Source organism: Embiotoca jacksoni, unplaced genomic scaffold (assembly GCF_022577435.1).
Source record: "Embiotoca jacksoni isolate LCO1_2020_lvr unplaced genomic scaffold, fEmbJac1.0.p SCAF_18, whole genome shotgun sequence".
In the NCBI taxonomy this organism is placed as follows: Eukaryota; Metazoa; Chordata; class Actinopteri; family Embiotocidae; genus Embiotoca; species Embiotoca jacksoni.
Genome location: NW_027185318.1, coordinates 4375443 through 4391379, shown reverse-complemented (window position 1 = coordinate 4391379; position 15937 = coordinate 4375443). Strand labels below are relative to the sequence as shown.

The 15937-nt window shown below is 41.5% G+C and overlaps 1 protein-coding gene across 1 annotated transcript; it reads right to left on the bottom strand.

Annotated features, from left to right (window-relative positions):
* Positions 1 to 6529: 6529 nt before the first annotated feature.
* six6a (SIX homeobox 6a) lies at positions 6530 to 9098 on the bottom strand. The gene is made up of 2 exons (XM_069152252.1): positions 8465 to 9098; positions 6530 to 7453 (listed from the first exon to the last, which is right to left on the bottom strand). Exons 1-2 carry the CDS (start codon positions 9034 to 9036, stop codon positions 7288 to 7290), a joined length of 738 nt encoding a protein of 245 aa, XP_069008353.1. The 5' UTR covers positions 9037 to 9098; the 3' UTR covers positions 6530 to 7287.
* Between the last annotated feature and the right edge of the window lie 6839 nt (positions 9099 to 15937).

The following is a 15937-nucleotide window of genomic DNA, read 5'->3' as shown; positions in this document are numbered from 1 at the left end:
AAGCCTGACTGTCAATTATGTTGGAGCAAGAATGGGTGGAGAGATTCACCTGTTGGTGCACAGGGCTAGAGTTTAGTAAAGGGCAGGTTATACGAGAGCTGGGCGTGTCCTGATCACAGTCTGAGGTCATGCTGCCACACCAGTTGAAAATGAATCTGCTAATTTGTTTTCAATGACTTCTTGTTTGAGTTCTGTCGACGTGCTCCACATCCCAATTCAATGTGTGTATCTGACTTCCTCACAGATCATGATGCTTTGTTTCGAAGCGGTTTAAAAGTCCTACCTCTGAGTATATGGAAGCAGAGCACACACTGTGTTGGAGCCTCTTGGTACCTGTGAGATTCAGTTAGAAACCTGATCCTGACGAAGCCTTGAAAGATTCCTTCTCTACCAGTGGATGCTCTGAAAAATTTAGCCCTGTTATGGTTTGCATTGACAGGTGAAAAAAACAAATCATCCATTCATCTACTCGCTCACTAGAAAATTAGTTGGATCCTTGTGTTTTGATGGTGCACAACAGCTCTGTATGGTGCAGTCATCCTTATAATCAAGTAGCCTAATAGTAATCCTACATCACATGTCAAGTATAAAGATTGCAGCCTTTTAATCTTTAGTATTTTAATTCTGCAGCACTAAAGTGTTTTTTTTAATATTTATGATGCACTTTGCAAGATACTCAACGACATAGTTTGACATGAGAGGCAATTAACACAAAAACATCAATAATAGAACAATTCAAATCTTTAAAGTGTTACCAGAGTGAAGGGTTGGACTGCTTGTGGATTCCGTGAGAACGCCAGGCCGCAGGCCCGTACCATCGAGATACCCACAATGCACCACGACTGGAAAGGGAAGTGCTGCTGCTCATAATTTCCTCTTTTCTTTTTTTTGTCACCTGGTGTCTGTCAAAATAAAAACTCTAAAAACGCGCAGCTCTAATTACAGGGGGGGCTGACATTATTCCTCTTTGTGCGAACAGAGCAGCCTGATGATATGACCGCACCGCGCCGCATAATTACCTCACAGTCTGCTGACAAACACACGGGCAAGGCTGCAGGGGAGAGGTGTAGGTTGACTGACTGATTCATTGATCTGAGCCTGAACAGATGATACAAAGCAGAACTACACGGGGTCAATCGATATCTTAAATGAAGCTAAAAACCTGCAGAACTCAAACCTAAAAGAATAATCAGTGTCTGGTTTCTTCTTAAAGTTGCAGCAGTCATGAACCTACTGAAGCTTTTTACATTGATCCTGCGTTAGTCTGAACAGAAGAATATAAGAGAATCGCAAACAACTAAACAAGCACTTAGGAGTTATTATGGAGTATAAATTAGGGTGTCCAAATGCTTTCAGTTTTGTTGTGTACAAAACACTGATGTGTTTTTGAAAGGACTTTTTACACAAACTAATTGTGATTAAATGAATCTATCAAGCTGATTTGATTAATTAGAGCAATGATTGATGAATTGGTGGGAGAACACTACAGGTGCTCTGTCCGTGGTGCTGAAACGCTCCTGCGGCACTTCACTGATGATCCCGAGGCTGAACAGATCTGATCAGCATTCAGTGACAGTGAGTTTCACTTCCATAAAACATATTCCACTACATTTTCATTTTGTTTGAAGACATGTCAGTCTCCAGTTTTACATCTAAACCGGACAACTACCAGTGGGGTACATGGTGCTAGTTTTTTTGTGCTTTGGGGATTTTAAAGGAGTTTTACAGTTACATGTAAACACAGTTACATAAGGAACTCCACTTCTGAGGACATTTTTTTTTTTAATAAAACTTAAGACATATTTTTTTTTTAGCTTGGCTTTATTGTGTTATTTATTGTCTGGCCTGTACTGATGTTTTGCTGTTTTAATCTTTGTTTTCCAATTGCATTGTTTTTTTCTTATTGTTTTTATTGTATTTTAAAGTTAAATGAAGAGATTTCAAAGTTTTCCAACTCTGAAGGGTGAATAAATAACAGGGGAAAAACTGAGTGTTTGGTTCTTTTTTTGGGGTGGAGGAATTTGCACACATTTATTTTTTATTTTTATGACCATATAAGTCCCATCTTCTATTCTTTTTTGGAGTCTTTTATAAATTGTCCAACAGCAACAAGCTCCTCGTGAATACTTTCAGAAAGTGAGAAAGTGCTTAACATCAGTGAAAGTGCATTATTTTCTTTCTTTTTTTTATCCTCTCAACAGAAAAAAATACACCAGTGAATCCTGCTTGAATAAAATATCAAACCCTCATCTAACATTTAATTTCACTGTAGTTTGTTCTGGATTCAATCTTTTTAGACAGCAGCCTCTCCAGCTGGAGGAAATCACCGTCACCAGGGGGCGTCGCTGGCATGTAGATTCTATTTTCAGCTCCTCGTGATGGCGATGGTGAAGCCTTCCGAAGGTGAAGCATCTACACGACACACATTGTTCCTCATTTGTTTGAAAAGAAAACCTCTGAGATGAGAAGAAAAACATATTACGAAGCGTACACAAATAAATCGAAATAGTTTTATTCCCAAGGTTGGAAAACACCAGTGGGAGGAGGAGCGGTTTTAAAATGAATTCTTTTTGATATAAATTCACGGACTTTGCACAATGAGCAAACAGAAAAAAAAAACGCCCGCATCTCTAGTCTAAATAAACTGTTTCGATGGCGAGTTTTGTGGGATGTGGTATAACCTTGTAAACAACAAGAAACGGGAGTAAAACATAAAAAAAATAAAAATAAAAAAAAAAAGTTGTTGGAGTGCAGGAGGGACGATTATTTAGTTGAAAAAACGAGGAGGGTGGAGGACAAAAGCTCCACTGTAAAGGACCCCGCTGAGTGACCTCGAACACTTGAGGGAAAATGTATCTGCGGTAATAATAATAATACGACATTATTATTGTTGTTGTTAATATTACTATTGTTGTTGTTGCTGTTATAATCATTACTTCTTGAGATCTCTCACTTAAATAACTACAGCAATACCCTCGTGTAGAAATACTCAAGGAATCCTCAAATACACGTTTACTTCAGTTAAAGGACCAATTAGAAGTAAACTGGAATGAAAGTAGAAGTGGGTTTACTCTTCATGCTGTATTTCCCCTTTAGGAGTAATATATACGTTAAGCTGGTAAAGTAAAAGCTAATCTTATTTATAGTCTATGATTTGCTGCTGGGTAGTCTAATCTACAATGGCTGCTTCTACACTCAATGCCCTCTTTATTGGATGTACCTGTCATCTCCAATGCAACGGCTCTAAAACCTTAGATCTCCGGTTTCATGTTTGTTGCTGAGGTCACTGTTAAAGGTGGCGAGGACTGCAATATATTGAGAGGTGTCTCCATTTTTTAAGGGGTTACACACCTCTCAGTTTAATGCAGACCAGTGCAACACACAGTACAACACAAATTAGCCAAATTAATACCAGTGGAAATAAAGAAAACGGAAAGCTATAATGCGCATTACGCATGCCCTGGATGGCATCAGACTATACAGGTGTACCTAATAAAGTGGCCACCAAGGGAATTTTGTATTCATAATCTAACACTATGCAATAAACTATAAACTGTCAGATGAAGGTACTAGTACAAAGTACAAGATTTGCTTCCACAGTCTAAAGAAGAAGAAGTGTCCGATAAGTAGCCACCTGAAAATAGAAAATAATTTAAACATACTGAAAAACATTTCATAATTGTAAACTACAGAGCATCAGAAGAATAAAATACCCCACCCAGATTATAGAACCTAATTGAACTCTATCGCCAATGTGTTAACCCCCGGATTACATTATTACATTCAGTGATGAAGGGGGGACCTGCGTGGACGCAGCAGGTCCACATCAAGTGTCCGCATTGTCCACACTGAGCTCCTGATATTTCTCAAATAATCTGCTCCTTTCCAATAGTTTGTTTTTCCACCCAGGAAGTCAAATGTTGAGCTACAACACGATTACATAGTTATTTTGGGTGCATTAAGATGAACACGTTTGATTTGTTAATTGAACCCAGGAGGTCCAGAGGATGCTCTGATCCGAAACAAAGACCAAAAGACGCTCGACAGGGATTTAGTTTCTGAAAACAATGATTCTATATTTTAAGATCCGATTTTAAACTTGCCTGGTTGTCAGGTTGAGCAGGTAGGCTTCATGCAGTTTATAGTTCCGGGATTACATTCATTTTGAAGCCTATTTGAAGTCTTATTGATCATCTCGTCCTGTTGCACATTAAATTCACAATTCGTGTGAATAAAAACAGGAAGACGAAAACAAAACAAAAAAGCACAACATGGGGGAAAACGATATACCTTCACCAGTGTGGTTTGGAACAATAAAAACCTGGATTTTCAAAAAGTGTGAGTTGACACTTCAAGGACGCTTCACAGTTTTTCTTATCGCTTACATATTAAAGACTTAGGACACGGTTATTAAAAAAAAAAAACACACACACGCACCAAAAAACAGCTGCTGAACGAAGTGTTGCCTTGGCAGTTCTCCATCACAGGTTGGCACTCAAAGACAGTTTCTACTGCATCTTTAGCCGTGACCCTCTGACTGTTTCCTCCCTGTAAGATATTGCAGGCAACCTACAAATGAGATTTTAGGCTCCGATAGAAATAGTATTTTTATGAGTGTTGATTGAAAAAAAAACAACGATTGTTGCACTTTTATAGTAAATACTATTATTTGCAAGTACTTGTGGACTTTAATTCGAGGCTGATGCATTTCCACGATTATAATGTTATTTAACCGGTTTGAGGCTTCATCCAAAATAGCTCGCGGATCCAATTCAATCAACTGCAGGAAGACACATAGATCTGCAGACAGATAGCTGTGATGTGCAGTCATTTATAAAGACAATTTATGCTGCGCGTCAGAGTGTATGCACGATGAAGGACGTTGACAGATTCAATCACGAGAAAGACGTATAGCTGTGAAGGCTGCGTCATGCCCTTCATGCAGCGGGCTATCACAACCACGGATGAATGAGCCTCCACAGTGCAGCACTTATATTCACATGTCAAGCTGGAAATGTTCTCCTTCGACAAAAAAATATGAGTTACAGTGTCGAGGTTTAGTTAAAAGACGCGCGATTTTTGGTTTTATTTACAGTAGCCCACAGACCATGTTAAATAAGTTTTAGAATTACTGAGGCATAATCAATGTCCCGGGCCTATGAGCAGGCTACTACAAGTCAGAGAACAATCAACTGGTGATTAAATCCTTTTAATAGGCCAAGCCATGAGCTCACGCGCGCACGCACGCACGCGCACACACACACACACACACACACACACACACAGAGGAGAAGTTGTTGTGATTTCCGTGCCCCAGACTCTCCTCACAGGAGTCTTTTCTTTGGAGAGGGACCCACGGTCGCTTCCCTTCACAAAACAGCGGCAGGGCCCCTTTTGTCCGAGCTGGGACCCCAGACCCATCATTAGCGCTGATTACCGCTGACCAGTTTGACAACCTTATTGACTGCGAAAAAGACTTTTTCATCTCGTCCCCGGTCGTCCTTATTCTCAATAGAAACGGAAATATTTAGCTATTTTGTCCCCGTAGTTTGAATAGAGGAGCAGCAAAACCGATGATAAAAAAAGAAGCCTCCAAACCCCCATTTACGTCCCTTCACTCGTTTCCTCTCTCCATCTCTCCACATGCAGGTTTAGCTTCTGTTTTGTTCAAACTGAAAAGCTTTTGTCTGTTTCAGAAGTTACTGTAGCCTAATTAATTTCAAATTGGAGGAAACCAGGTGGTTGTCCCATAAAACAACTCAACTTTAAATCCTGGTCTGCTTTTGCTCACTTTGCTCTTATCCTGTTTGTTACCATGTAAAAACTTAAAGGCCGTTTGTTTGGACTGTAAATCTATTTATAGCCCACGCATGTTCAGGCCTGTACTAGTAAATAATATAATTAATAATAATAATAATAATCTGAAATCGTTTTCATCCTAGAGAAAAAATAAATAACTTACGTTTTGAAGGATGCTGCAAATATACCACACACACAAAAAAGCACTACACCGCCAAATAAATGAAAATTATTGTGCTGAATTTTTATGTGAACATTTAACTAAAGAGATGCCGTATTTAAAGAGCCTAGAGCAATTACAATTACACAAAAATGTATGAAACAAATATTTTGTCCAAACAGAATGTGTAATTTTAAGACAACACAGGATCAATGGTACACAAACTCATCAAATTATCCCATAATAAATCATAAAATGGGTTGAAGCCTCGCCCGTTTTATGTCAATTAATAGATTAATTTGTCCCGTGCACGGTCTGATTACCGATGTCTTGGGAAAATGGACACTTGCACGATTTAAGAAGCCTGTTTTGTTTGTTCTCCTGCATGTGCAACGCAAAGCCCAGGTCTGTACAATCTGCCGGGTTTTGATCTCTATGATCTCGGATCATCCGGGTTAGTGAGCCGGCCTCTCTGTGACCTCTCGCTGTCATCCTGCATTACAGGACGCAAAGCATGTTGGCCAATTAGGCCTCGCTCTAAAACGTGTCAGAGGACACAGTACCGCGGCATTATAATCAATTTCTCTTCATGACAAAAGCCGAGAGGATTGTATATAGACATAATATTAATATTTTACCGTTTCATTCATCATTTTGAGTCTTTGTTTCCACGCTACACTCCAAAAAATACTTTAAACTCTCTTGATCAACAATTATTTTATTAAGTTATCTTTACTTTTTTTTTTTTTTTTTTTTTTTTTACTGAAACACATTTTCACTAAAGCGCGCATGCTCAACAGTTTCACCTGTGCACAAGGTAAGTATTAAAAACACCAAGCAAATGAATATGAAATTCGAAGAGACAGAGCAGATCGTTTTAAATAGGCAAATAAACATTATTTATAAAACTTTGAAAGTAAAGTAAAAATATCACAGTTCTTTTCAACATGAAATACCCACAGAGAACAGCAGGTTATGCGCGTTTGGATGCCCTCATCCCTTTTCCTTGTTTTTCTTTTTTTTTTCCTTTTGAATTTTTCTTCTTTTTTCATCTCGAAGCGTTGGTTTATTAGTCCGTGAAATGTGGTTCGTCCGTATCAAGTTCAGTTATCCAGACGTGGGTAAAACGTAAACAAAAGTACAGGCCTAAAAGGGTAAGGACGGGCAGTCCGCCGCAGATCACAGATCCCCTCATGTTTTGGCAGCCGTCAAATATCAGTTTGTGTGTGTGTGTTTTTTTTAACTCAACGCAGGCACTATGACTTGTTTTATTAGATTGTCTTTCACTCGTCTCCCCTTTTAATTCATTAACACCCTCGATCTACCCGTCAGATGTCACATTCACTGTCGCTGGAGGTGATGGAGATGGCCGAGGCGGCTGCTTTGCTGGACAGACTGGCCTCCGGACTGGACGAGTTGCCCAGCCGGTCCACGGTGCCGTCCTCGTCCGCCAGGGAGCGAACCGAGCCGCCGGACAGGACCTGCTGCTGGAGCCTGGGCAGAGTACACAGAGAGGAGAAAGCATGACATAAAAATATATACTGTGCATGAGGCGTTTGTAATTTACACTCGAATCAAAATTATACTTTTTTTTCTGCAATTTCAGCAAAACAGTTGAAAAAAAAAAAAATCCGGAGACAGACGGGAGTGAAACAAATAGCCAACACAAATCAAGCCGGTTTCATTTCCCTTCTTTCTTTTGTTTACTTTAACATGAAATATTAAATTAAATTACAATGTGCACGGTAGAAAATATCACATTTTTAAACCAATAGCAAATAAATGTTTAGGTAGCCTATTGTGCATCACCATAACATGATACATATTTTGTTTATAATATAACAAGAAAATTACAAATGTTATTTTTTTTTTAGTATAACAAGGCTATTTTAGCTTGAATAAACATGACCAAGAGCAGTGTGATTTCAAGGCCTCAACAGATACAACTGGCTACACGTGGAAATCACAACATGATAGCATTTAAAAACTATTATTCAAAATATTATATTTGTATTGTTTTTCTTGCTATTATTATTATTATTATTATTAGGCTATTGTGCAATAATCAACCAGGCATGACATAACATATTCTAGAGGCTCAAATCGTCATGTTGGTCTGAAGGCTCTCCATTATTGTGTTAATCTTACTGCTAACACTTACAAATAAAACTATCCAAAATCCAAATAATCCCAAGATTATACAGTAGAAATGATGAGAAAATCATGTAAAGTCACCACTGCTGGCTGGCATTTCAAGCCCTTTAAAATATTATCATTACACACACCGAGAGCAGCGTGTATAAATGATTTTAGGAGGATTCTGAATCTAAAATGAAGAGAAATGATGTCAGAATTAAAAAAGCTCTAACCGGGCTTGTTTTGCGATAAATCGAGTGTCTACTAAACCACATGACATGGAGTCCGGATGGAGGATGTAATTCTGTGTGTACAAATAATTTGCAGCTATCATGATCAGAAAGCACTTCGAGGAGGCATGCAGCTCACCTGTTCTTCGCAGCCGCCGCTCTGTCTCTTTGTCTGCGATTTTTGAACCAGTTTCCTACTTGTGTGGGTGTAAGTCCAGTAGCCTGTGCAAGCTCCCTCTTTTTACTGGGATTTGGGTAGGGATCCTGCAAATACCATTCTCTTAACAAGTGCCGGGTTCTCTCCTTGAAGCAGTGGGTTTTCTGCTCTCCATCCCATATGGTTCTGGGTAGGGGAAACTTCTTCCGCACCCTGTATTTGTCCACCGGCCCCAGCGGGCGACCGCGCAGCTTCTCAGCCTCCTGGTAGTGCGCTTCGAGCCACAGCGCCTGCAGCTTCGTGTGCGACTCTTTGGTGAACTTGTGGTTCTCCAGGATGTGGTAGAGTTCACGGAAATTGCCGGTGTGGAAAGCGACGACGGCCCGGGCCCTCAGCACCGACTCGTTCTTGTTGAGGACCTCGCAGGCCGCTGGCGCGACGGGCAGCGACCAGAGGAAGCGGCCCAGGCGCTCGACGTCCCCGCTCTCCTCCAGAGTCTCGCAGACCCCGGCGACCTGCTGGGGGCTAAAATTCAAGATGGGCAGCTGAAACATGGAGGCTTCTCCTGTGTTTCCCTCTCCCCCTCCTTTCTCCTCTCTCTCTCCTCTCTCTCCTCCGCGTCTTCTTTCCGCGCGCCGAGGCAATCCAAGACACCCAAAAAAACAAGGCAATCCCAAAGTTACCGAACCAATCGTCTGACCAGCCGTGAAAAACGCAAACACCAAACGCCGCGGAGGAGGGACGATGCTACGTGGGGGCCGGCTACCGCATCCTCGGGCTTGGCAAACTTAGCAGGCAAAGGGCTGAAATGTGAAAGAAAAATTAAAGCCGGATTGGCGATGTATTTTTCAAGGTAGTCTGGGATTGAATGTACCAAAGAATTAAAGCCGGAGCTGAGATGTATTTTTAAGGGGGGAGAAAAAGACAGTCAAGCCCCCTCCGATGATTTCCTATTGGACTTGGCAGATTGGCTGCCCGGTTGCCATGGATGCACGTCAATCACTGTCAAGTTCGGCCAATCAGGCGGAAAGGAGATCTCAGCACCTCCCTTTTCAAAAATAATATAAACATTTTGACCTTTTTGCTTCGCGTCTCCAAACGTTTAGCTGCCCCACCGTGCTTCCCAAACACCCCGTGCTTTTGTGCGGCGGGCAGTGTTAAAGAAAGACTCTTCAGTCTATATAGTGAAGTGCCTGAGCAGACAAACACGCTCAGCCCAGTCAGTCTCCCTTAGAGCTCTTGAAACAGGCTTTACGCAGCAAAATGACACATCCCCGCTGAATATAGGCTACCGTGTCCTGCCCCGAGGTAAAAATCACTCGATATTTTATGTACATTTTAGACAATATCACATATATAATTATGAGTCACACTGTCTAGTGTAGAATATTTACTGTATTTTGTATTATATAGCAACCTCCTTTATGATGGCATCCTTTTAATCGTACTTTGCAGCACGTACGATCTTATGTCAATGTTGAACTGAAGAAATATATATATAAAAATTAAAAAAAAAAAGAAGCTGAATATGGCCTTTATTTCAACGGGATTGTCTACTCATGAGTTGGCTGCAAATTCAGTTTCACAACCTTGAACATGTTAGTCCCACATTTTTCAGCCTCACAAAATCTTATTTTTTATTCACAATGAATTCAATCAGCGCCTCAGTCATGAGGAGGCGTGCTCTTTTATATGGGCCGTGAATAAAATGCTCTTTTTGAAAACACTGGCTAAATGATTGCTGTTATTTGACAGTCCTCTCTCTCTCTCTCTCTCTCTCTCTCTCTCTCTCTGTGTGTGTGTGTGTGTGTGTGTGTGTGTGTGTGTGTGTGAGAGAGAGAGATGTGAGCCAAGCTTTTACGCACCTTTTATTTACATTATATTAGCGCCGACAGCGTCAGGAGCAGGGCGTTGGGAGTCCAGCTTGAAATGGCTGTAAAACATAGCAGGGGAGAAATATTTGTGTATATAGGATTATCATGGCCCCGCCAGGCTACTCGGTTTTAGTATCAGACACACTCCGATTTGTGCACAGGCTGATCTGGTAAATAAGAGGGCGGATAGATAGCGCAGATGGTTTGAAGTGTCGGGTCAGATTATTTCATGGCTGGATACAGTAGTAAAGTTCATTCTGACGGAAAAGCCTGATATTATTTTCATAGATATCCCTCCGCCCCCTCCACGCACACACACACACACACACACACACACACACACACACACACTCTCTCTCTCTCTCTCTCTCTCTCTCTCTCTCTCTCTGTCTCTCTCTCTCTCTTTCTCTTTCTCCCTCTCTGTCGTTCACGCGCATGCACGCACACACCACACACTCGAGCAGAATCCCCTTCGGGATCTTTTTGCATGAATTATACAGTCTTGATGCGGGGTTATGAAATGCCTTCTTCACAGGAAGCTGTTCATTCTCTGGCTGGTTTACTGGAGAGCGCATCTTCATTCCAGATAAAATAATAATAGTCTAAATACCATCACTTATTTTTTTTATTTTTTTTGTCAGAAATATACCAGCTTTGACAAACAAATAGGCCGCGTCATCTTTATGAAACTACCAGTTTAAAGCATATAGGCCTAATGGCCACGATGGAGGAGCAATGCACAGAATAGGACAATTTAACTTCTGTCGGGGTCGCCAATCACTCACCCAAATTCTAACACCAACGAGTAGCCTGAATAAAGGATAAGACCTCCATCACATGAAGCAGTGGAAGTAAATTGTGAGGGCGACTGACAAGGTGCTGGTCTGAAATATTTAGCTCCCTGTAAATATTTCATCCCTGCAGGCTTCTCGTCCCAACCTAAATTTACAAGGACTGCAATACTTTTTCGAAGAAGCGCGCATCAATAAAATATAAGCGAGTTTTGGATCTCTTAAACGGAGGGCTGGAAATAACAATTGTAGACCGTGTTGTGTAAGCAACACGTCTGGCTTATGGGCACGCGTAAAACATTTATAACATGAAAAAACGGAGCTCTGGACACTTTTTTTTTCTCTCAGTGAATTTGTGCTTTTACTATTAGTGCACAATAATTAACAGGTGTTTTACGCGTATTAATCTTGTGGGAAAATAGACCCACAATTAGACCCTTTTCCCTCATTTGTTTTTTATTGCTCACCTGCAACCTTCATCTTACCTTTTCTTCATCATTTTACCGTCTTTGTTAAATAATAAATGCAACGCAATCTTAAATATATTCAGCCGAAGTGGTATAAACCTCACTATATGGAGTCTGGGCCTGCGCCTCTGTGTCAGGAGATAGGCCTCCTGACACCAATATCTCCGCACATTCAGCACAGCAACACAGTGGATCTCATTCAAACACGTCTATGATTTCTTTCTTTTGTCCATTTTGTTTCAGGAATCCTTCAGCCATCCCTGCAGTCCTCAGGCAAAACATAATTTCATGCTATTACAGGCTCTATATTAGATCTACTATATGTGTGGACATACAAGTTCTTACTTAAATTCCCAAAGGAACTGAAGATCAGGTGAGCAAGAGTTTAAAAAACTATGTGGAGGGGTTCAGTTAGGGTGGGAGGTGCACAAAATAACAGAAACACCTGACCATACCTCATAATCCAACCCAGTACAATTTAAACAGCGATCTGAAAAATGACTAGAGATTTAATTTGAACGCTTCTCTGACTGAGTCGCATCAAAGACTGCCCAGAAAATCAGATGGGGCTGTTGCACTGATTTGCATGGGTCTTTGTTGTCAGGTTTCATTGTTATTTTATGAACCCTCTTGAGGTGTTAAAAACATAATGGTTAAGAATTAAATAAATTAAAAGTTGTATATTAAGTCTTTGAAGATGGAAATCTTCAATCACCTTTTAGAAAGTTCAAATATTTTGTCAACTGTCAAAGTAAATGATGAACTTTAGGACTGAAAATATTATTTAACTTTATATTAAAGTAAAATAACACTAAAGCCCCCTTTGTTACTTTGCACACGAGTTATTTAAAAAAAACGACTTTAGTCCAATGAAGACGAGTGAAGGCTTTGTGGCACTTCATGGACAGCAGCAGCTTATGTCGCAGCTGTCACCCTGACAGATACACATTCACTGCATTACAGATTTTGAGAGTATCACTAGCAAAGAGAAACAGCTTGATATATGTTTGTTTCTCAAGGTGCACAACAGCTCAGTGACAAACACCCACATAAAGAGGATTACAAGGCAACAGTATCCTGCTGCAGACCAGCGCTTAGTTTCCTTTCATTTTATGATAAGAGACAAGTACATTTACTTTATGTCATCATTAGCATGTAGCTGGGTCGTAGCTTGCCCTGGGCAGAGGGAGGGAAGGAGTGGGGAATAGTTACATGCGAACAGGCTGGAAATGACCCAGATTCACAGGATCACTGGAGCAGACGAGACGCTACAAGAGCCTGTCACCAACAGCAATCCTGCCACTATCCCAGACAGACCTACAGTACCTTTCTCTCTCCATCTGCTCCCCCCCCCCCCCTTCATCACTGCTGATCTTCATATCCATAAACCCACTGAGATGTATTCAAACATGTGTGCAGGCACACCAAAGAGTGTGCCCACAGTAAACATCACTGGTAAATAACAATCTGACTCTGAAAACACATAATATCACCTTGGTGTGAACCTTTCTCTGTTAGTGTAAATGTCCTCTGATCCGTCTGGGTAGGCACTGCGCCGTTTTAAAGCACTTAAACAGCACGAAGAGAAGGCAGGCAGTAACAGTGCCACACAATGCTAATGTTCTGTACACTGTTAATTGCCTGGGGCGGGTAGGCACTTCTGCTTGGCAAAGATGGAGGATGCAAACATCACTGTGTACATTCGCAGGCTGCCTGTTTGCCTTGACTACACTCTGCACGACAGACTGTTTTAACTTGGAGTCAGCTGTCCCAGGACAGGATTAACTTTCTAATTAAGATATCATGTCAGCAACACTACCAATAACCCCTGTATGACCCGGATGTATTTAAAGGGCCTTCCTCATGTGGGAGGACTTCAAGAAAAGTCACTTCACTCGTATGTTGCCTCGTGGCTCTGCAGTGACAGAAGGGTTAAGCCAAAGCGCTCTCAGAGTTGTGTTTTCAGACCCATTTGCCCCGGGGCCAGTACAAGCTCTCGACGCTGCGTTTAATCTGTGGATTTGTGGTAACAGAGAAGACTTCTTATCCACTGACCCATTGGCCCCCAGTGTACGTAATCCTGTGCCTCTCAGTCACACAGCCCTGCTGACACGGATAGCAGAGAGCCAGAACACTGCGGCAGTCAGCGTGGGGGCGCACACACATGGCCTGGCCTACCCTGACACACATACTATTCCCCCAAGCTTTTGTTTCACAGGGCATCTACTACACAGCTCAGCCGGACCGCTGCTATTACAATCAGAGCACATGGCATTTGACCTTACAACCACTAAGCCAATTCACACTAGCGAATAGTGTGCGGAGTGTATTATTCTATCATGCTAATGTCAGAGGTGAGACTGACAGCAGCACTGAATATTCCTGCTGGAGTGAATGCTCTCAATGCTAATATGAAAAAAGGGAATTTTACCACCAGTGCACCACACCATGAACACTGCGAGGATACGTAAAAGCATTACACTTTGGTCCAAGAGGTTTTTTCTAGTGTAAACCTCTGCAGTGCTCCTCTATATTATTACAAAAGGCTTTACCCACCATCTGTGGCCGATAAATGTAACTTCACTGAACCCTGATATTGTCGCGCAGCATGAAAACGAGATCCTATTTGGAATGTTTTCCAGAATCTCAGTGTTTTATCTTCCCTGCAGCTCGCAAATGCAAATGGGGGGGATGGGGGGAGGGGGGCGACTACATTTGGCTATTACAAACAAACAATACAGTAAGAGCGAACCTTGAATCCTTGACAGAAAGCCATTAGGAATACCTTGAAACCTACCCTGGTTTTTCCTCAAAAAGACATTTGCAGAGCATGTTATAGAGTGCATGCAATTATTACATCCATTCCACTCTTGAATGCAGTCAATTTCTGTCCAGATAAATGGATAAATGAAACTAGGGAGAGTGCATGGTGCACACCGCAGCGCTTTATATAAGATGTGTTTGTGAGTGTTTGCGTAAGATACAGAACAATAGAGAGCAGAAATTGCAAATGAACAAATGCACGCTCCCCCTATAGCACTTGTACGACAAACTGATCTCGTGTACGAGGCAGCATTTTGCTGTTCGAACTAAAATACCAACCTGGTAATTATAAACAGTAAATTCTTTGTTTGCACACGGTCACATACAACATGCCTGGAACTGAAATTGAACACAGCAGTAAGTGCCTTTCCACATACAAAAACATACATGAAATTGGCATCCAGTGGTGCACTTTTCTTTTCAATCACTCCTCGTTTTCAGTCACACTGAGCCGCAACCATCAAGTGCGCTGGTGAATGGAGGTAGCCTCTCCCAACTGTAGTGTTTTCTGGGTGCAACCCAAGGCGCCAGTTGTCAAACCGCAGTATTGTGTGAGAAGATATTTGACAGGAAAAAAAAGATATATATATTTTCAGTGAATATTGTACTGACGCAGCTACAGACAAACTGTCAAAACAGGTGGGTTGATTGAATGCTTGGTCGTTAAACCTCCCTCAGCAGCCACCCACACACTAGTTCAGTCTCCCTTTATCTATTTCATTCACTAACACGCTTTACAATACATCAAGCTTACAATAGAAAAGGATTAGCAAAACATTTTTACATGACATATCAAAGATTAGAATTTAGTCTTGTATTTCAGTCTATTGTGATATCCGTATATTCAAAAGTTGAACACCTCTATTGCCAGCAATAGAGCGGCAATCTAAAAACAAGCCTCTGTGAATCATTTTCCAATTATTCAGCTTTTGTGTATGAATACATAAAGCAAACCTCTTTCTTGTTTCCTTTCTGGAGAAGCTCATCAATGTCTCCTTCCTCTCTCCTTTCTTCACTGGTGGGGACAGTGGATACCCCCAAACCACCCCCCCCCCCCACACACACACACCCCCCCGCTCCCCAACACCCCCACCTAAAATTAAGAAAAAAAAAAATACTGTCCATGTCATAGTATCTTGACGACACCCAAAGGTGACAGGAGTCAAAACTCATCACGGTCAGGAGGTCCTCTGGCGCCAGGGAGCTACATGATGCGTGAGTCAGGGCACAGGTCACAACGCCGCAGCCATGCTGCCTGGGCCTCACCTCCACTTCACATTGTCTAAGAGCCCCTGCTCCTCCGAGTCAAAACACACACACACACACACACACACACACACACACACACACACACACACACACACACACACACACGACTGTCAATAAATGTCTCTTCTAGCAACATACTTTGCTCTTTTGTCTGCACTATCACGTTTTTTTTTCCAACAGTGACCTTTACACGTATCTCTTTAGGATGTGTGTAATTTTGTTTGTGAGTAT

What these genes read in the sequence shown, in the direction of transcription:
- six6a (XM_069152252.1), bottom strand. Translation starts at nt 9,036, where the DNA reads ATGTTTCAGCTGCCCATCTTGAATTTTAGCCCCCAGCAGGTCGCCGGG. An exon ending in GCGGCGGCTGCGAAGAACAG is followed by an intron (nt 7,454 to 8,464) that starts GTGAGCTGCATG and finishes TACTCTGCCCAG; the next exon opens with GCTCCAGCAGCAGGTCCTGT.